At 34.1% G+C, this 22,359-nt stretch overlaps 1 protein-coding gene across 1 annotated transcript in view; it reads right to left on the bottom strand.

Moving 5' to 3' along the window:
- Positions 1-22,359, bottom strand: part of LOC126881298 (protein big brother-like) — a 337,029-nt gene that overhangs the window by 19,588 nt on the left and 295,082 nt on the right. The window contains exon 4 of the mRNA XM_050645497.1: positions 17,031-17,104. Coding sequence (XP_050501454.1) covers positions 17,031-17,104 — 74 coding nt within the window. The remainder of the gene's footprint in view (positions 1-17,030; positions 17,105-22,359) is intronic.

Raw genomic sequence — 22,359 nt, 5'->3', positions numbered from 1 at the left:
TTCTGAAATATATTCTATTCGGCTTTGAACGCTAAAATTCTGGATGGATTAGTTTTATTGCTCGCCAGGTATTAGAAATACCTAAATAAAACAAAAGTAGTAATTTTTATTTATTTATTCTTCCAACTCTGTATATTAAATTAGAAAAATAAAAATACATTTGAGACTTGCGTTTGAACAGTTTTTGCTAGGATCTTATAAGTCTGGCCTGTAGTTGGAAATGGTACCTTAAAGAATCCAACATATGAGCATCAGTCAAGCTGGAACGCTGTTTCACATAAATAGGTTGAACCGAAATACGAATGCAGTTGTTCAGCACATTTTTTAAATTTGGATATTTGTCATTGCACACCATCATCATTCTCTTTGCCTTATCCCTATGCGGGGTCGGCTTCCCTAATTGCATTTCTCCACACAATTCTATCTTGGGTCATATCAATGTTAATCCCCTTTACCAACATGTCCTGCCTTATCGTCTTCCCCCAGGTCTTCTTTGGTCTTCCTCTCCTACTCCTTCCAGGAATCTGCACTTCAGCTATTCTTCGTATTGGGCGATTAACGTCTCGACGTTGAACATGACCAAACCATCTTAACCTATGCTCTCTCATTTTGGCATCAATTGGTGCCACACCTAGACTTCCCCTAAAATACTCATTTCTAATTGTATCCTTCTTTGTCACTCCACTCATCCATCTAAGCATTCTCATTTCCGCCACATGCATTCGTTGTTCCTCTTTCTTTTTCACTGCCCAACATTCAGTTCCGTACATCATAGCCGGTCTTATGGCTGTTTTATAGAATTTTCCCTTCATCTTCACTGGAATTTTTCTGTCACACAACACACCACTCGCTTCTTTCCACTTCATCCATCCAGCCCTAATTCTACTGCATGCATCTCCATCTATTTCTCCATTACTCTGTAATACCGATCCTAGTTACTTAAAACTATTGCTTTTCACAATCATTTCACCATCCAAAGATACCATTTTATTTGTAGTAGCTCCATCTTTAAATGAACATTCCAAATACTCTGTTTTTGTCCTACTAAGTTTTAAACCTTTCTCCTCCAGAGTTTGTCTCCACTGTTCCAGTTCTAAGTCTCTTTCACTATTTCCTTCTAACACGACATCATCAGCATACATTAAGCACCATGGAATGTTACCCTGTAGTTTCGCTGTTATCTGGTCCAAAACTAATGAGAATAAATACGGACTAAGCACAGAGCCTTGGTGCAATCCTACTTTCACATGAAATTTATCAGTCTCTCCCACACCTGTCCTAACACTAGTCGTTACTCCCTCATACATATCCCTCACAATCTTTACATATTCGCCAGGGACTCCTTTCTTATTGCCATATGAGCGTTTGTTTCTTTACTCCTGTATTTTTCCATCAACTGCCTTATAATGAAAATTGCATCTGTTGTTGATCTACCCTGCATAAAGCCAAATTGATTCTCGGATATTTCGGTCTCTTCACGTATCCGTCTATCAATTACTCTTTCTTATATTTTCATGGTATGGTTAAGCAGTTTTATAGCCCTGTAGTTTGTACATTGTTATATATCTCCCTTGTTTTTGTAAACAGGGACCAGTATACTGCTTCTCCATTCGTCTGGCATTTGTCCAACTTCCACAATTCTATTAAATAGACCTGCTAGCCACCTTGTTCCTGTCTCTCCCAATGCTCTCCATACTTCCCCAGGAATATCATCTGGTCCTACCGCTTTTCCTTTCTTTATTTTTTGAAGCGCTTGAGTCACTTCCTCGTTTGTTATATTGGTGACCATTGCTGCTACTGTCTCCGTTGACTCTACAGGCTGTCTGTCAAATTCTTCATTTAATAAGCTGTCAAAGTACTTTCTCCATCTCTTTTGACATCCCTTTCGTGAACTAGTATTTTATTATTTTCGTCTCGGATACATCTAATCTGATTAAAATCTTTTGCTTTTTATATATCTTCGTTTCGCCTTCCCTGGTATCAAGTTGATCGTATAGGTTTGAATACGCTTCTGCTTTGGCTTTTGCTACTGCTACTTTCGCTTCCTTTTTCGCCACCATATACTTTTGAAGATCTGTGTTGGATCTGGTTTCTTGCCACTTTTTATATAATTTTCTCTTCTCTTTTTTTTTCCTTGTACTTCGTTTGACCACCACCAAGTCTCTTTATCCTCAAACTTTTTTCCTGACGTTTTTCCAAGTATTTCAATAGCATTCTCTCTAATACTACTGGCCATTTTTCTCCAAATTGTATTAGAGCTTCTTTTCATGTTCCAACATATTTTTTTTACTATTCTTCTCCTGAATAGACCTTCTTTCTCATCTTTCAGCAGCCACCACTTGATTTTTTGTGGTCCTCTCCGATATTTTTGTTTAGTTTCGCTTTTGACTTCGATGTCCAGAACAAGCAGCTTATGTTGTTGGCTTACTGTCTCACTAACTATTACCTTGCAGTCCTGGCATTCACGTATGTCTTCTTTCCTTATCATGAAGTAGTCTATTTGGGATTGATGTTGTCCACTTTTGTAGGTAATAAGTTGAGTTTCCCTCTTTTTAAAGAATGTGTTAACAATCGCCATATCCAATGCTGTTGCTAATTCAAGCATGTCATCTCCAGCTTCATTTCTAGTTCCAAAGCCTAATCCCCCATGTATTGTTTCATATCCTGTCTTGGTTTGGCCCACATGTGCATTGAAATCACCTCTTATTATAACTTTCTCCTCTGCTGGAATATCACTCAGTACGTCTCCTAATTGATCATAGAAAGCTCTTCTTTCATTCTCACCCAGACATGTTTAGGGAGCATACACACACAACATTCAATACCTCTTTATCAATTACAAATTTCACTGACATCATTCTATCACTCGTTCTTACAACTTCTACTACGTTATCTTTCATTTCACTATAAGCAATTATACCAACTCCATTTCTACTGTTACTACTCCCTACATACCACAATTTGTATCCTTCACCTAGTTCTTTCGCCCTTTGTCCTTTCCAACTAGTTTCTTGAATACAAGCAATTTGAACTCTTCTTCGTTTGAGCGCATCCACTAACTCCAGACTCTTACCTGTAAGACTGCCAAGATTCCACGACCCTATCCTGATTTTTCTAACCTGCAATGGTGTTCCCCCTGAGATAGTCCTCACCCGGAAATCCGAACGGAGGCTCATTTTACTTCCGGCACATTTTACCTCAGGAGATGCCATCATTTCAGTATAAGTTTTTTATATCATTGGAGAAGGTATTTTCATTATTATGGCCTGAAAAGATTTTGTTTGGATATTTGATGCCTGAATGCCTTTTCTATCAGCATTTGTCATTGCACACCAATGACCAGAAATCTAGATGTGAACCTGACCTCGATTTCAAAAATACATTACAGCTCCTAGCAATTATTTTGTTCTGAAGAAAAAGTTGGTCTATTTGGAATATATCTGCAAATTGTTTGGATGTTTCAAAGGTGTCATGAATAGTAACATTGAATGGATAATTGATAAATTCGACCAACTTTTTAATCGACTGCTTTATACTTTTGTGGCTTGAAGACATAGGCAGGGTTTTTTCCATGTTATCTTTAATGTTGGTAAATCTTAGAAACCTGTTCTTTTCAATATCAACTATCAAAGATACTCCTTGAAGTTTGAATGATGCAATATAACTCATCATTTCTGATAATGTTTTGTTCTTACCTTGCAGTTTCAGATTCAATGTGCTCAGTTTACCAGTTTAATTTGCTATAAATGCCATCACATTGCCAGTCTAAGTCACGTAATTGCTGATGATCATCACCTCTTTCTTCAAGAAACTTAATAATGCCATTTAACAAATCTCAAAACCATTGCAAAAACTTGCTGCGACAAAAAGGAAAATAATCTATCTATCAATCGGTTTTAAAACGTCTTGCGACGTTGTCCGATGCCTAATTTCCATGACACTCTATCATCCCATTGGCCCTCTCTAAGATCTCTTGCGCTCATCGCCTTCGTTACTCCCTCTCTCCAAGATTTCTTGGGTCTTCCTCTCTTTCTGCGGTTTGGTGGTACCCATTGCATAATTATTTTAGGGAGTCTTGAGTTATCCATCCTCTGGACGTGTCCGTACCATATCAGCTGTTTTCTTTCTATGTCTGTTGTTAGAGAGCCGTCAACCCCCATTCGCTGTCTTATCTCATCATTACGTATTCTCTCTCTGCGTGACACTCCTACTGATCTTCTAAAAGCGTCCATTTCTACTGCCTCCAGTTTTCTTCTGTTGTTTTCGGTTATCCGCCAAGTTTCTGCTCCGTACAATAGACTGCTTTTAATAAGAGATTCGTAGATATTGTGTTTTCTTCTTTTTCCTATTTCATGATTCCACAGTACGCTGTTTAGACAACCTATTGTTTTTCTGGATTGTGTTATTCTTCTCTTTATTTCTTCATCATCTTTCCCCGTTGTGTCAAAAACGATTCCTAGATATGTGTAATGGTCGCAGGGCATGATGATTTCATTATTTTCTAATGTGATGTTCGATAGTTCGGTACCTATTGGCAGGTATTTTGTTTTTTCTGTATTAATTTCTAGTCCCCACTTTCTATATTCTTCTTGTAATTTCCTTGCCATGTACTCTAAATCATCTTTATCGTTTGCTATAACAACCTGGTCATCAGCAAACTGCAATGTATATAAGCAAATCTCTCCAAGGTCTACGCCCATGCCTCTGCATTTTCGTTTCCACTCTTTCAATGCTTTTGCAACATATATTTTAAATAAGGTCGGTGATACACAACACCCCTGACGTAGACCTTTATTAACCAGGAAGCTTTGCGATAATCTGTTTCCAGTTTTTATTTGTGATGTTGACCCTTCATACAAATTTCTTAAGGCTTTTATTAAGGTGACACTAATATTCGTCTGTCGTAACACGTTCCAGAGTTTGTTTACAGGAACTGTATCGTACGCCTTCTGCAAGTCAATAAACATGAGGTGGGCTTCTTGATTTGTGCTTAATTTTTTTTCTATTAGTTGTTTGAGGCAGAAGATATTATCAGTACAGCTTCTTCCTGTTCGAAAACCGGATTGTTCTTCTTCCTCTTGGTCTTTGTACTCCTTCTCAATGCGGTCTCTAATTATTCGTCCATACAAACGGCTGAATGGACTAGTCACTGATATCCCTCTATAGTTTTCACATTTAAGCTTATCTCCTTTCTTATGGATCGACGAAATATAAGCAATTTTCCACTCGTCGGGTATGGGAGAACCATTTATAAATTGATTTATGCACCAAGTGACGGTTTCAAACAATTTTTGTGATCCACATTTTATTAGTTCGGCTGGGATATCGCCTGGTCCTGGAGACCTACCGTTTTTCAGTTCTTTTATAGCTTTTATAATTTCTGTCACTTGTATTGTTATATCTTCTCCTTCAATGTTAACCTCTGTTGGTGATTGAGTTAAGTATTCGTCCCTATTTTCTGTCAGTAGTTCCCCATAGTACTTTTCCCATTTTTGTGTGGATATTAATTGAATGTTTGTGCTCTTCCTTTCGTTAGTTCTTATTTTATTGAGGAACTTCCATGTTTCTGTATCTGTAAAAAGGAAGATAAACCGCCTCAAAAATCAATTTTTCATAAGCGGTGGCGTCTCTTTGATCTCGCGCGCACCCACTTTGTAGATATTCTTTGTGATTCAAAAATAGCAAAATGGAAAGAGAAAGAAAGCTGCTACTTAGCGCGAGCTAGTCACACAGAGTGCACACTTCATGAGTCGCTCTCAATGATCGATGTGATTGCCTAGCACTACAATAATTTTCGTAATATGTATTTAGGACGGGAATAGGTAGGTGCCGATAATTTTTTTCATGCCCGCGATCGACTGGTCGATCGCGATCGATGGGTTGGCCTCCCCTGCTGTATCTGCTAGCTCTCATTATATGCCCCAGATATTCCTCTTTTTTATCATCTTCATTAAGTCACCTTCTCATTGACCTTCTCTGTTTACAACTTCTCTGTTTGAAATGCGTTGAGCCCATGATATTCTGAGCATTCTACGATATGACCACATCTCGAAGGCTTCTAATTTGTTCATCATGTTAACTTTCATGATCCAGGTTTGACATCCATATTCATCCAACTTGATTCTTAGTTGTAGTTCAGCTGAGAATTGCTCAGAATAGATCTAAGTTTCATAAATACTCCATCTTATCACACATCCATTCTCGACATAAATCCGTAAATTATATGACACCGTTACAAAATGAAGGCAACGCCTAAAGAAACGTGTTAAAGGCCAAAAAACAGATTTTCTATTTTTTTAGGGTTATGGCACTATTGCAGTTGGGGTGCGATACCTATAGGCGAGCGGCAGCAACCCCTAAAATGACTATATACTGACCACGAAAATCAACTTTCAGGTGAATGACCAATTTTGGTCATTCTTTATGTTTTCGAGGTAGTTGAATCCGAATATGAAGTCTATTTTTATCTAAAATTGGTGGAACATGTTCAAAAATAATATTTTATGCAAAAATGCGAAAAATCAATTTTGATGATTTTTCAAATTTGACTCACTGTATCTTTGGTTGCTGTAAATATTTCCTTTTGAAAATTTTACTGTATCATCTTTATAGTATTTAGATAACAATGAAATTTGTACGAAATGTTTAAAAAAATTAAAGGAGGAGTTGTTAATTTTTAAACATTTTGTCGTCAGATTTCTTTAGTTTCATGTTTACTTAAAAAAGTTGGGTGACAAACTTTTTAGTTTGTAATTATAACCAACACAGCAATAAAACATAACTCATGAATAAGTTTTCTGGAAAATTTCAAGTCAAAATATGCAATAGGAAAAAAGTTGTGCGACTTTAGAGACGAGTGAGACTCCCCCAAAAAAATGTTTATTTCTCGAGATACTGACCACGGTGTGGCGAATGGCTAATTTTGATCATACTTTATGTTCTTGATGGTGCTAAAAACGAAAATGAGGTTTATTTTGAATTTTAAGTGGGGGTACATTGTCAAAATCACAATTTTACCCTAAAAATAAAAAAAATTAAATCGCGTTTTTCTTACAATTAAAAGTTGCACCACTTTTTTTCTACAAAACATTTTGTTCTTTGTACTCTATATTTTAACATAAACTTGATTAAAAAGCTAAATTTCAAATTTTGTCATTCAACTTTTGCGATTAAACTTTGCAATTGTAGGAATCAGCGCCTTTTACTTTAAAAAATTCATAACTTTTATTATAATAAGACTGAAAGATTAAAACAGGTCCCATTGTCTTCATAAATGTAACGGATATATACTATAAAAATTTCAGAAAAAAATATTAAAATGGAACAGAGTTGTAGCCAGTTAAAAGCAAAAAAAGGTGACTTAATTTGTTTTTTTATTTTTGGGGTAAAATTCCGATTTTGCGATTTTGACAATGCTCCCCTACATAAAATTCAAAATAAACCTCATTTTCGTTTTCAGCACCATCAAAAACATAACGTATGACCAAAATAAGCCATTTAAGACACCGTGGTCAGTATCTCGAGAAATAAGCGTTTTTTGGGGTGTGTCGCTCGTCTATAAAGTCACATAACTTTTTTCCTATTGCATATTTTGAAATTTTCCAGAAAACATCTTTATGACGTACTTATGTTTTATTGCTGTGTTGGTTAAAATTATAAACTGAAAAGTTTGTCACTCAAATTTTTTAAGTAAACATGAAAGTAACGAAATCCGACGACAAAATGTTTAAAAATTAACAACTCGTCTTTTAATTTTTTTTAAACATTTCAGAAATATCTCCTTATTATCTAAATACTTCTAAAACGATACCGTACAATTTTCAAAAGGAATTATTTACAGCGACTAAAGATACAGCGAGATAAAGTTGAAAAATCATCAAAATTGATTTTTCGCATTTTGCTTAAAATTTGATTTTTGATCTTGTCATGGTCCACCACTTCTAGATAAAAATAAACTTCATATTTGGATTCAGCGGCCCCGAAAACATAAAAATGACCAAAATTTGCCATTCACCTATCATGGTCGCTTTTTCGATTTCTAAGCCTCAAATTAGGGGTGTGCCGCTCGTCTATTAACTACTACCATTGATTATAGACACGGATCCGTGTCTATAATCAATGCTACTACTGAATTTCAAACATGACGGTGGCATTAAAAAACAAGTCAACGAGATTTTCTGCTGTAGATAAGAAAAATATATATTTTTTATTTTCTACTTTTGCTCTACAATTATTATAAAACAAAACACCCCCTATTCCCCAATGTCTAATTTTACAGTCCAGTTCTCTGTCACTCACTCATCGATGTCACAATGGTGCCAATCCGACAAAAATCCCGACAAGTGCAAAAGCAAATACAACCAAATTACACTTTGATCTGTCGGCAAATATTGACCCAAGAGAAGGTCCTGACGGCTATGAAAACAGTTGCAAAATCGCTCAATAGTCCACAGTGTGAGGACGCTTACGTATGAAAAATTTTCTGATTCGTTGTTTTTTTGCGGATTCCTGTTCAAAAATGTGCCCTTTAGACAAATCAGAAGGATGTCGAGCGAAATTTTTTGGGCAGAAATTGTTTAAACAATTTTATCTACTCTATGTCATATTATGTATAAGTTTTTAGTTTGTGAAAACTGTCATTATATATAGCAGTGCGTGAAGGCTTTAAAGTGTGCGTGAAGTAACAATGTATTTTAAATGGGATTTACTTTTTCGCACACTTTCAATGGGTTTTTTGGCACACTTTCATATAATCAAATATCCTTAACTTTCGCGTTGTCATGGTGATGACAATATGAGCAATGACTTACAACAAAATTTTTGACAGTTTTGTGGTTTGAAAGTAGTTAGGATTTTCAAATGTCAAAGTTCTAAAAATTGTAGAATAGAAATGAATTCCAGTGACGAAGAGTTACAGTTTTTTTATTTGTTTATCGTAGATAAAATATTGTATGAAACTGTGCGTTGAAGTACTTTTTGCGAACTTACGCGATGTATAGCACTCGCTCCGTTGTCGCTCGTGCTCTAAATATCGCGTGCGTTCGCAAAAAGCATACTTCACGAACTGTTTCATAAATAACTATTATCTACTCTACGTTATATTATGTAATACGTTTTTGGTTTGTGAAAACTGTCATTATAGATAGCAGTGCGTGAAGGGTTTAAAGTGTGCGTGAAGTAACAATGTATTTTAAATGGGATTTACTTTTTCGCACACTTTCAATGGGTTTTTTGGCACACTTTCATATAATCAAATATCCTTAACTTTCGCGATGTCATGGTGATGACAATATGACCAATGACTTACAACAAAATTTTTGACAGTTTTGTGGTTTGAAAGTAGTTAAGATTTTTAAATGTCAAAGTTCTAAAAATTTTAGAATAGAAATGAATTCCAGTGACAAAGAGTTACAGTTTTTTTATTTGTTTATCGTAGATAAAATATTGTATGAAACTGTGCGTGAAGTATGCTTTTTGCGAACTTACGCGATGTATAGCACTCGCTCCGTTGTCGCTCGTGCTCTAAAAATCGCGTGCATTCGCAAAAAGCATACTTCACGAACTGTTTCATAAATAACTATTTTTAAACAAATTCAAAATATCACCTTTTTTGCTCCTAAAAAGATTTTTTGAGATTTTTTGATTCATTATAAACAAAAAAAAGTCTCTTGTCATTTTTCTCAAAACTTGACAGTTTTCGAGTTATAAGCGATTTAAAATCTGAAAAATGCGAGAAGTTCCTCAATTATTGAAGTTTAAACATTCAATTTCAAATTCTGAAGTGTAATCGGGACTTAATTCAATTTAGACAGTTGTTTTTTAATTGTGAATCATGTACGTCCACTTGACTTTTAAACCACGCGCCTCGCATTATACACTGCGTCTCTGTCGCACTATATGATTGGCGTATTTATTTAGCACACTGGCAACAATTAATTGAACAAATAAATAAATTGTCAAAAAGAACTATGTTAAAATAATAAAATATAAAATTTCAATAAATGTCAAGTATGTTTTGGGAATTTTTCGTATGAGTACATATAATATATACAGAGAGGAGCAAAATTATGGAATAAATTCATTTTTTTGAGAATGAAAGACTTTGGAGAGAAATTCCGACACAGGTCGATTTTTATTTTTAAATGATTTTTTGACATATGTATCATACTAGTGACGTCATCCATCTGGGCGTGATGACGTAATCGATGATTTTTTTAAATAAGAATAGGGGTCGTGTGACAGCTCATTGGAAAGGTTATTAAATTCTCTATTTAGTAATATAAACATTAACATAATTAAACATGTGGATGAAAAATGGATGAAAAACTTTGACTTTTATTTAGCAGCTGTCGCTAAGCACCTTACCATCACGTCAGTTGCAATGCGAGGAATAGCTCGCGGAAGATTTTCACTTGGGACAGAGATAATCAAACCTATGTGTCTCTGATAAGAGGCGAAAATCGTCGATTTAGAGTGCTGGTTTGCGTTCTCTGAACTAAGTGAAAATTAAGACAGTTTTGCCGTCGCATTGCAACTAAATAAAAATGGTATACATTTTTATTTTCTTTTAGTATTACTATTTCCTCTTGTATTTCCTCTTGTCTGCATTGCAGCATCCATCTGGCTTGCAATTTTTAGAAGCCATGGATGTGTTACCAGAAAAATGGTCTAATAAGTTTTTCAATTAAATATCTTTTAAAAATATTTTTAAATATTTTTATTAGGATGAAAAACTTTGACTTTCATTGACATAATTATTTATACAGGGTGGCAAAAGAAATAATTTTTGAATTAAGTTAATTGACACAAAAAGAAGAATGTATGTAATTTCTTTAATTCAAAATATGTTTTTAACTACTGGCAGAAAAGAGAAATAAATGTTTATTAGACAAATAAACATTGCTTTTCGCTTAGATTAAATGTCACCGAGCAAACAGCCACCCACCTGCCCCTTGGCAGCTTGAACATCAAATTTAAGCAAAAAGCCATGTTAATTTGTCATATAAATATTTTTTTTCTATTTTCTGACAGCAGTAAAATATATTTTTTCTACGGCCGTGCTAAAAGAGCCACTTTCACGCACGCATTTCGTTTCCGAAAGTTGCACTTTTCCGCACGGCGGCGTGCGTGAAAGTAAATTTTCCAGCACGGCGTGCGGGAAAGAAAATACCTTGTAATATAGCATTATAATATATTATAATACATGCAATAAACCAATATTTAGATATTATTTAATAATTTATTTCAAATGTATCTTATTTTGTTCATGTTTTAATGAAATTAGCGCGATAATTCGATGAAATAAAATTATTTTGACATAATATTTAAAAGTCAGATCAGTAGACAATTCCAATGGTTTTAAATCGTCGTCATGGAAACCAATATCGTCGACGTGGTAACCCATTATATTAAAAGTTTGGTTTTGACAACCTTGTCAAAGAATTAATTTGTGTATTTTCACTTCTAAATAAAAATTGATATAAATCTATTTTTTGTGGCTTTTTTCGAAACGTACGGCCCTAGAAAAAATATTGTTCCTAACTCATGCGGAAAGTGTCTTCCCCGCACTCGACTGCTTGCCCGAACTCCGCTATCGCGTCGTTCGGGTCAACGGCAGTCTCGTGCGTGAAAGTATCACTTTCCGCGCTAGTTAGGAAAATAACTATTGAATTAAATAAATTACATACTTTCTTCTTTTCGGGTAAATTAATTTAATTAAAAAATTAAATGTTTATATTACTGAATAGAGAATTAAATAACCTTTCAAATGAACTTTCACATGACTCCTATTGTCATTAAAAAATATCAATTACGTCATCACGCCCAGATGGATGACGTCACTAGTATGATATATATACCAAAACATAATAATTTAAAATTAAAAATCGACCTCTTTCAGGGTTTCTCTCCAAAACCTCCCGTTCTCGAAAAAATAAATTTATTCCATAATTTTGCCCATCTATAAATGTGACAGAGACACACCACGTAGTGCGACGAGCGGTGGCTTGAAAGTTAAGTGGACGCACATAATTCACAATTAAAAAACAACGGTCTGAAGACTCTTGATATTTCATTCTGTTTCAGAGGCAACCAACATCCTCTTATACGTACGTTTCACCCCATAAGGATTTTCAGAGAGGTCTGTGGTCTGCTCTGAATCAAAACAAAAATCAACTGCCGTCGTAAGCAAAATTATACAAAATAATTTGCTTATAGACGCTGTAGTCTGTATGCGTATGGTAGATTCCATCTTGTCTGCTTCATTTATCGTTCGTTTGCTTTGTAAATTGTAGAAAGAAAAAATAGATAAAATGAAGAAAGTAAAATTGTCACCAGAATGTTGGTTCCAACTCCAACGATAGAAGTCTTATTTTCTGTTCTAAGACTTATAGGGAAACATACGTAAGTTGATAGTTGCTTTTGAAATAGAATGAAATATTAACTTTCATTTTTTTAATTTCCAAAAATAATAATTTACATATTTTAAGGTCTTCATCTTCGTATCAGTAGGTACTTAAGCTTACCTAAAATCCAATTACCCTTCAGAAACTTGAAACTTAATGTTTAAATTTCAATAATTATTGTGGTACGTACCTACTTGGCAACCTCAAAAATGCATATAATTTTCGATTTGTTCAGATTTACATCACTGCTTGTAACTAAAAAAAAAAAATGACAATTTTAGGGGAGCCCAAGCGGGGATTTTGGCAGTTACTCAAGCGCGTCAGATTATCATATTGGGAGAAACGTGGTACCCTGCAGATGTACCTCTACTATATATTGGCTATTAACACCGGGGAGTTCGTTCAGGGGAGCCCGAAAAAAAAATATATCCTTAAAAATACTCGAAATTGTCAGATTAAGTTAAGATAAGGTAAGTTAAGTACATGCAAAAGAGTGTTATATTTCAAAAATCTGACGATTTGAGCGGGGCGTACGGAAATGGGTGAGTAAAAAAGTTTCACAAAAAAAGCGAATAATCGCGAAATGAACGTCAGATCGAAAAACTAAAAACTACGTATTCAATATTTTTCCAAAATCTATCGAAAGATACCAAACATGACCCCCACGGATAGGGGGGGGGGTTAAATTTACAATTTTAAATACAAATCCCGCGATATTTCGCAAAATAAACATCAGATCGTAAAACTGCAAAATACACTTATCCAATATTTTTGAAAAATCTATGGAATGGTACCAAACACGACCCCCCCCCCACGGAGGTGGGGTGGGGGGATACTTTAAAATCTTAACTATTTAGAATGGGAAATAAGCCACAATATTATTAAAAAATGATTTTTATTAACGTTTCGACGCCCAAATCGGGTGCCGTTGTCAAAATACAAAATACTATTAATATAAACAAAAATGTTGTTGCTTAGTAAAAAAATTCTTCTAATAATTTATTTAATTTGACTCATTTATATCGGCAATTCAGATACATATGATACATTTTAAAGTAGAAGACTTTAAAATGGGCGTCGAAACGTTAATAAAAATCATTTTTTAATAATATTGTGGCTTATTTCCCATTCTAAATAGTTAAAATTGTAAAAATGCCACAAGAAAATAGCTTCAGAACAACTTTAAAATCTTAAATGGGCGCCCCCATTTTTTTATTGCAGATTTGGATTCTTTATGTAAAAATAAGCAACTTTTATTCGAAACATTTTTTCGGATTATGTACAGATGGCGCTATAACCAGAAACAATTGTTGAAAATGGAAAATTAAATTAAACAATGAAAAGTCCCCACTAAAATGGAAAATTTTACTTAACTTTTTTTGGTTTTAGGATCTAATAATCACAACCCAATAGGTCCCCAAAGCGCTCGAGTGACTGCACATTTAGCATACTTTGCTACCCTAGTACCACAAGTTATATTTTTTGTTTAAAATGGCCCCAAAAATGTAAGAAAATATTTTTCGGAGCAAAACAGGTGATCTTTTGAATTTGTTTAAATTTTCAATTTCGCCCGGCATCCGTCTAATTTCTTAAAAGGGACATTTTGGGCAGGAATCCGCAAAGAAACCGAATCAGAAATTTTTTCATAGGGGAGAGGCGTCACAACATGGACTAAGTTGCAAATCTCTGCAGTGACAGACTGGAGGAACAACGAAAGTCGCATGTCAGAATTGCACGTGTCTCGATTTCCTTGATGACATTTTGATGACAGGTTAGTTTAGCGAAATTGGCGAAATTACCATCGGGTATATTATTATTGAGACATTTAAACACGGATTAGAGGTTACTCTGACTACCGAACGGAAATTGAAATACAGATATTGCTTTGAATCATGACCGTCCTCTTGATCAGGAAAAGAGGGACGTTAAAGTATTTAGTACATATTGATGCATCTTATTAAATTCTATCCTCCATGGTATCGTTAGAAACAGCAGTCGAAAAAATTTTAATCGAGAAGTGCAGTTTCTCTGTTTCATTTGTATTTTAGTTTGGAATAATCCTGTGAAATAACAATGTTTGTTTATGTAACACAGTGACACCATCCAAATGCTGCAAAATTATGGAAGTTGGATAAATGCCAGACGAACAGAAAAGCAGTATATTAATTCTTCTCCTTCATGTGCCATCTCCTCTAAGAAAGTCGGCAACCATCATGGCAATTCGCACTTTCGATACCGCTGCTCTAAAGAGATCAGCAGAAGTGCAGTTATACCAAGCTCTCAATTTGTTTAACCATTATTATATTAGTACCTGTTTACAAAAACAAGGGAGATATACAACAATGGAACAATGCACAAACTACAGGGCCATAAAACTACTTAGTCACACCATAAAAATATGGGAAAGGGTAATTGATAAACGGATGTCTGAAGAAACCAAAATATCCAATAATAACTTTGGCTATATGTAGGGAAGATCAACAAAGATGCAATCTTCATTATAAGGCAGTCGATGGAAAAATACACGAATAAAGAAACAAATGCTCATATGGTATTTATTGATCTTGAGAAAGCATGTGACATAGTTCCACGAGATATTCTGTGTTGGGCACTCAATAAGAGGGGAGTAAATATGTAAGTAGTGTAAGAGATATGCATAAGGGAGTAACAGCTAGGGACAGATGTGAGAGAGACTGATAAGTTTTATGAGAAAATAGGATTGAACCAAGACTGGTTGCTTAGTCCTTATTTATTCTGATTAGTTTTGGATCAGATCACAGCAAAAATACAGGGTAACATTCCCTGGTGCTTAATGTATGCTAATGATGTAGTGTTGGTGGGAAATAGCGAAGGAGACTTAGGACAAAAACTGGAACAGTGGAGACAAGTTCTTGAGGGAAAAGATCATCTTTAGATGGTGAAATGATTGCAGGTATATTATTATTGAGACAACTAGGAGACAATTAGAATCAGTATTGCAGAGTAGTGGGGAAATAGATGGAGATGCATGCAATAGAATTAGGGTTGGATGGTTGAAATGAAGGGAAGCAAGTGGTGTGTTGTGTGACAGAAAAATTCCAATTAAGCTGAAAGGAAAATTCTATAAATCAGCCATAAGACCGGTTATGATGTACGGAACTGAATGTTAGGCAGTTAAAAAGAAAGCATCTGGCAGAAATGAGAATGTTTAGATGGATGAGTGGAGTAGTAGAAAAGGATAAAATTAAGAATCAGTATATTAGGGGAAGTCTAGAGGTCATGTTCAACGTCGTGACGTTAACCACTCAATACAAAGAATTGCTGAACTGCGGATTCCTGGAAGATGGAGAGGAAGACCAAAGAAGACGCTGGGGGAGCCGCTTAGGCAGGACATGTCGGTAAAGGGGATTGTTGTTGATAGAAACTATGGAGAAATGTAATTAGGAAAGCCAACCCCTCATAGGGATAATGGCAAAGAGAATGATGATAATGATGATAATGATGTTGATGTTGATGACCATCCAAATGCTGTAACTTAAGATATTGTTTCTTCTTCTTCTTTTCTATGTGCTATAATTATTGCCTTCCTTTTCGTTTTTCAGAAATTTGCGGTAATTTTAAAATGAGCCCATCAGAATCAAAACCTGAAAAATCCAAATTTTTCGTTTTCCCTTTTTTTACACATTTTCAAAGTTCAAGTATATATTAATCTACATGCATAAGGTTTCGGCTCAAAACATTCTAAATCCGCTTTACAATTGCAGTAGAATGTTGACGTTAGAATCAAACCCTGCTATGTCCATTACTTTTATGAAGCAATGGCGTAACCAGGATGATCCTATGGGGAGGGTTACAACTACTGCAGGTTTTCTGGGGTTATAGAATGCCACCAATTTAAGCTCAAAGTACCTACATTCCAATGGGGGGGGGGGTTATAACCCCCAAAACCGTCCTGGTTATGTCACTGCGAATAAAGTAGGTACTTCTTTTTCTTGTATATTTTGGTATGTCTTCCTATCAAAGTGGCACAATACCCACTTTTGAGTACATTAATTGCGCCTAAAAGGAGTTGAAAATGAGGAATTTGGACAACATTATGTGGGCTTAGAATCAAAATCTGCTAAATCCAAACTAAAAGTACAAATTTCTGAAGATGTAACGGGCATGCAGAAGCATTACTCTATACCAAATTAGTGTGCCATTTTATGACATTTATTTATGTCCCTTTGATTGAGAAATGCCGGATACTTTTTGTAAAATTTACATACTTAATGTTTTTTTAGTCTCCTAAAAATTTCAAAACACGGATCTAGTAGGTTTTAATTCTATAGGCCTCAAATATCAAATCCTATTTTCCTAATAGTATAAGACTGTCTCTAGAAACTGCAGTTTTCTATATAAATATTGTTGCATTTTTTCTATTGTAACCTTTCATTTCTACCATAAAAGTTACAAACCCGTATTATACACAAATATGTATAATATTTTTGGAAATAACATATATATTCGAAGCCTTCTTTAAGAAGATCATTGTTATAATTCAATTATTTTTGATCATTTCTTTGATCCTCCAGAAACCCTTTAAGATATCAAACCCTTTTAAAATTATGTGAGATACGCTTATATCTTTATATTATTTTAACATACCTTGGTGGTCCATGGCAACGGGACGACACACCATGGTGGGCATGATGACCATGAATATTGTTGGACATTCTCAACTGAAACAAAAATAGCGCTGTACAAAAATATTACAAAATTATTGGTATGTTGCATGTTGCAATGTTTCAATTTTAAATATTAATATTTATTTATCATATTATTTAATAGTCACTAAAAATCATAAGAAACGTATTAGTGCGTGGTATATATTCTTATAAAAAAGATAAATGGAATTTATTTTGGAGAAAATTTTGACGATTTTTTGACTAAATTTGAAGCATATTTTTCAAAAAATATTTTTACAGATACTTTTTATTGTTACGCATACAGTGAAAAGCATACAGTAGATAAAATCTGGAATAATCGTTTTTTCTATCAAATATTACCTTTATTACCAGAGCCACATGTAAAATCAAGACGAAGAAGTAATAATATACCTTTTTGTATTTCTGGCCTTGGTTCTCTTTCTCTTATCTTTCTGTATTAGCCAGATTATTAACAATATTAATTCTCTAGTGCCTAAATTTTTTTTAGTACCACTACCAAATTTCACGCTAAACTGAAAATTACAGAGTAAAAATCTGTCTGATCGGCCAAATTTTTAACAGCTGAGTACTTATCCGATCTAGTCCAGAAGCTGATTTGGGTATTGCAGCTATAAAATACTTCAAGTAAAAATATCACAAGGAAAAATTCCTGTAACTCGCTGTATACCATAAATCACAAAAAATAACAACTTTATCTTGTAAAAGGTGTATTTAAAATCCCTAAAAAGGGCTATATCACAACAAAACGTTTTCGGAATCAATATTCCATCATCAGTGGTACCACCTAAAATAAGTATAACTCTATAAGTAAAGCAAACGTGAGGTTAAATTTTGACAAAGGTAAAAAAAATTGGATAGATAGTTATACTTGCATGTTTACATGCTTTAAGCCACCAAAATATACTGGTAAAAACCCTTGAGTTGTTTTGAGTTGAGGTTACATTATATTATCCGATTTTAAAGGATGTTAAAAATATTTCCAGATTTAACCCCTGGCATCACATGGTTGATGCCAAAAAATTTAAATCTTTTTTCCCATCAAAGAAAGTTCCCACGAAAAGTTAATAGAAAATGAAAACTACCTACAACAATGTTATCAGGACGATGTGGAAGATTCCTTTTCACAAGAGTGTTTGCATTTCTCCGAATTATTAAAAAAAAACGTGATTTCTGAAAAAACTAATCTATCAAATTAAATATGCTCTTATACATGACAGTGACAATTTTAGTTGACGTACTTCTCTGATACATCTAATAGGCGAGCGGCAGGCAACCAGGTACTGACCACGGAGAGGTGAACGGCCAATTTTAGACATACTGTATATTTTTGACGGTGCTAAAAACGAAAATGAGATTTATTTTGAATTTCATGTGGGGGAACATTGTTCAAATCGCAATTTTACCCTAAAAATAAAAAAAATAAAATCACGTTTTTTGCGTTTACCTCGCTACAACTCTGTTCGATTTTAATATTTTTTTCTGAAATTATTACAGTGTATATCTCTAACATTTCTGAAGTTACGGTACCTGTTTCAAGCTTTAATTCTTATTCTGATAAAGGTTATGAATTTTTCAAAGGAAAAGGTGCGGATTTGTGCATTGCAAAAGTTTAATCGCAAAAGTTGAGTGACGAAATTTAAAATTTAGCCTTTTAATCACGTTTATGTTAAAATAGAGAGTACAAAGAAGTCTTCTGGAAAATTTTAGATCAAAATGTTTTATAGAAAAAAAAATAGTGTAACTTTTATGATCGACATTAGAAATCCCCAATATAACGGTTATTTTTCAAGATACTGACCATGGGTGGTGAATGGCTAATTTTGGTCTTAAATTATGTTTTTGACGGTGCTGAAAACGAAAATGAAATTATTTTAAATTTTAGGTGGGGAAATATAAAATAAAAAAAAAGTGAAATCACGTTTTTTGCGTTTAACTCGCTGCAACTCTGGTCCATTTTAATATTTTTTTCTAAGGTTTGTACACTATATGTTGCTCACTTTTTTGAAGACAATGAAATCTGTTTTAAGCTTTTAGTCTTATACTAGTAAAAGTTATGAATTTTAAGTACAAGGTGCAAATTCGTGAATTGCAAAGTTTAATCGCAAAAGTTGAGTGGCAAAATTTTAAATTTATCTTATTAATCACGTTTATGTTAAAACATAGAGTACAAAGAAGTTTTCTGAAAAGTATTATGTAGTTTCAAATGTTTTATAGTTGTTTTAAAGTTTATAGTCGACATTAAAAGTTGCACTGTGTTTTTTTCTATAAAATATTTTGGTCTATAACTTACCAGAAAACTTCTTTGTACTCTCTATTTTAACATAAACGTGATTAAGAAGCTAAATTTTAAACTTTGTCACACAACTTTTGCGATTAAACTTTGCAATGCACAAATGCGCACCTTTTCCTTTGAAAAATTCATAACCTTTATCAGAATAAGAATTAAAGCTTGAAACAGGTACCGTTGTCTTCAGAAATGTTAGAGCTATACACTGTAAAAATTTCAGAAAAAAAATATTAAAATGTAACAGAGTTGTAGCGAGGTAAACGCAAAAAAACGTGATTTTATTATTTTTTTATTTTTGGGGTAAAATTGCGGTTTTGACAATGTTCCCCCACATGAAATTGAAAATAAACCTCATTTTAGTTTTTAGCACCATCAAAACATACAGTATGACTAAAATTGGCCATTCACCTCTCCGTGGTCAGTATCTCGAGAAATAAGCGTTTTTTGGGGGTGTTCCGCTCGTCTATAAAGGTGAGAAACAATCAATATAATGTAAATTTATAGGTTTCTATCGCTAAATTTCCCACCTCTACTAGTTTAATCTCTTTTATCTCACAACTTAATATGTTTTCCATATTTTGCTTTATTTTGCCAGTTACTAGCACACTCATCTGTATATTCGGACTTCGGACTCATAATTTTGACGTAATTTTTCCGAACATCGAAATCGCCTTGCGCATATTTGTCTCCATTGCTCTCCCAGTTTGCTCGGCGGAGCGTTTCTTTTCAACAATTAAACGGTTAAAAACGTACTTAAGATCAACCGTGGAGCAGGACAGGTTATTAATTTCTTGACAATATTGACAATAAACTTAGATTAAATTTGCAGATTTGACAACAACCTTAGAATTGTATTTTGATACAATTATCAAATCATTTGCATCCATGAAATCTCGACGAAAAGTAATGTAATTATTATACTGATCTACGTGTATTTTTTGAATAAAAATTTAGTTTTGGAGTGTTGTTTCTATTTACCTAGTTAACTTAGGGGCGGCATTTTTAACTAGCGTGGGGCGGCATTTTTAACTAGCGTAGTGCGGAAAATTGGTAAATCAAGCAGTGGGTAAAGAGGAAATGGTAGAAATAAATGTTCAGGGCTCCGACACCTTCGTCAATGGACTAGCTTATCAGCATATAAATTGTCAGCTGAAAATTTGGGATTATTCAAAATGTTACTTATTTTACATTTAATATTAGTACCCAGATTTTCAGTCGATCAATTTCGTCATAAATAATGAATGTTTTAACAAATTTTAATGATAAAGGAAATGTACGACAAGTTCCCTAACATAGAGGAGAGGGAAAATGAAAAGAGAATAAGAAAACTGCATTTTTACGTATAACGAACCTCGAGGGTGGCAATGCTGTTAAAGAACGGCAAGGGCGCGACCCTTCACAAATTAAAGGGTCCCATTGGCATTAGAGAAAAGGTCAGACGCAGGATTCAACACCAGGATGAATCGGATTATTCTATATGAAGATATTCTCTTTGTTCTCGATATCAAATAAAAAATAAGTATACTTCTTTAAAATAAAAAATAAGTTAATAAATAACTATGTATATTAGAAGGGAGACCAGGACCTAAAAGTATATGTTTATTATTTATTATTTTTTTCTGTTAACTCTAAACTTTAAGCCATCAATACAACACTAAATTACACGACAACCGCTTCCACAGAATTGAAAGAAGCCATAAAATCTAATAAAACACCCTTCTCTGAAAAATAATCTGCAGGCGCATTTGTTTGGGTACCGGTGGAACCATAAACAACGGAAATATTTTTCTCAATTCGAATAACAAAAATGATATTATAAAATGCAAATACATTACACTGGGTATAAACCTTATCTCATGAAAAGTCACGTTTCAAATTTGCGATTCAATAAAGATATAAAAATTTGTATTTTACTAGATAATCCATGCGTATCTACCCATTGATGGTAGAAAGGTTAATCTTTATGGTAAAGAACGACCAGTGAGATTAATAGTCGTGAATTGTCTATCGATCCTTTTGATACCGTAGGTATCTGGGATTATATAGTGTATTTTATCCTTAGAGTAAGTGTGAGTCGTATGGCTAAATCTGGAAAATATAATATTTGGTTTGAGGTAAGTCCTCCCTATTATGAATTTCTAGATCCGCGCCTGTCTGTCAGAATATATTGAAGGTCCCCAAATTCTGCTTGATCGTATTCACGAAGTGGGGGAGGAAATGGGTATTAAAATAAACTCAAACAAAACCAAATTTTTAGTTTTTAGTCTTGACCCACATCTAGATACAGAGCTTCAATTAAATAGAGACCATGTTGAAATATTTCACAAAATGACATAGTCGAGAATTGTCATAAAGGACCAAATAGATTTAGACAAAGAAATAAAACGCTTAATAGCGATGACTAAAACTACTTTTATAAAAATGAAGTCATTTCTTTGCAATAATCATCTCACTTGACGAAATAAGATAAAGAATGGTTAAGTGTTATGTGTTATGTTTGGTCTATACTTTTGTATGGTGCAGAAGTGTAGATACTAAAAGTGTCTACCATGAACAGAATTGAAGCATTGGAAATGAGGATTTATTCGATTTATAGACGGATGCTGAAGATACCTTGGACAACAAGAAAAACTATATAATGAGGAAGTACTAAGGAGGATCAAAGATAGAGAACTGTTAAAAACTGTTAAACATCGGAAAATGTCGTATCTGGGACATATAGTGAGGGGAAATCGATATAGAATATTTACTACAACTGATCTCTAAAGGCAAAATAGAGGGCCGTAGTAGTGTAGGTAGAAAACAAGTTTCTTGGTTAAAAACATTCGTGAATAGACTCAGATATCAAACGCAGGACAATTATTATTCCATGTTGAAGAAGATCGAGAAACCTTCGCAATGGTGCTCGCAATCTCGGATAATTCTGATATGGCACGTGAAGAAAAAGATTAGATTCTTGATTGAAAAGACTTTCGTTTAT

Source organism: Diabrotica virgifera, chromosome 3, assembly GCF_917563875.1.
Source record: "Diabrotica virgifera virgifera chromosome 3, PGI_DIABVI_V3a".
NCBI lineage: Eukaryota > Metazoa > Arthropoda > Insecta > Coleoptera > Chrysomelidae > Diabrotica > Diabrotica virgifera.
The sequence above is the reverse complement of the archived record's forward strand: the minus strand, read 5'-3'. Positions and strand labels throughout refer to the sequence as shown.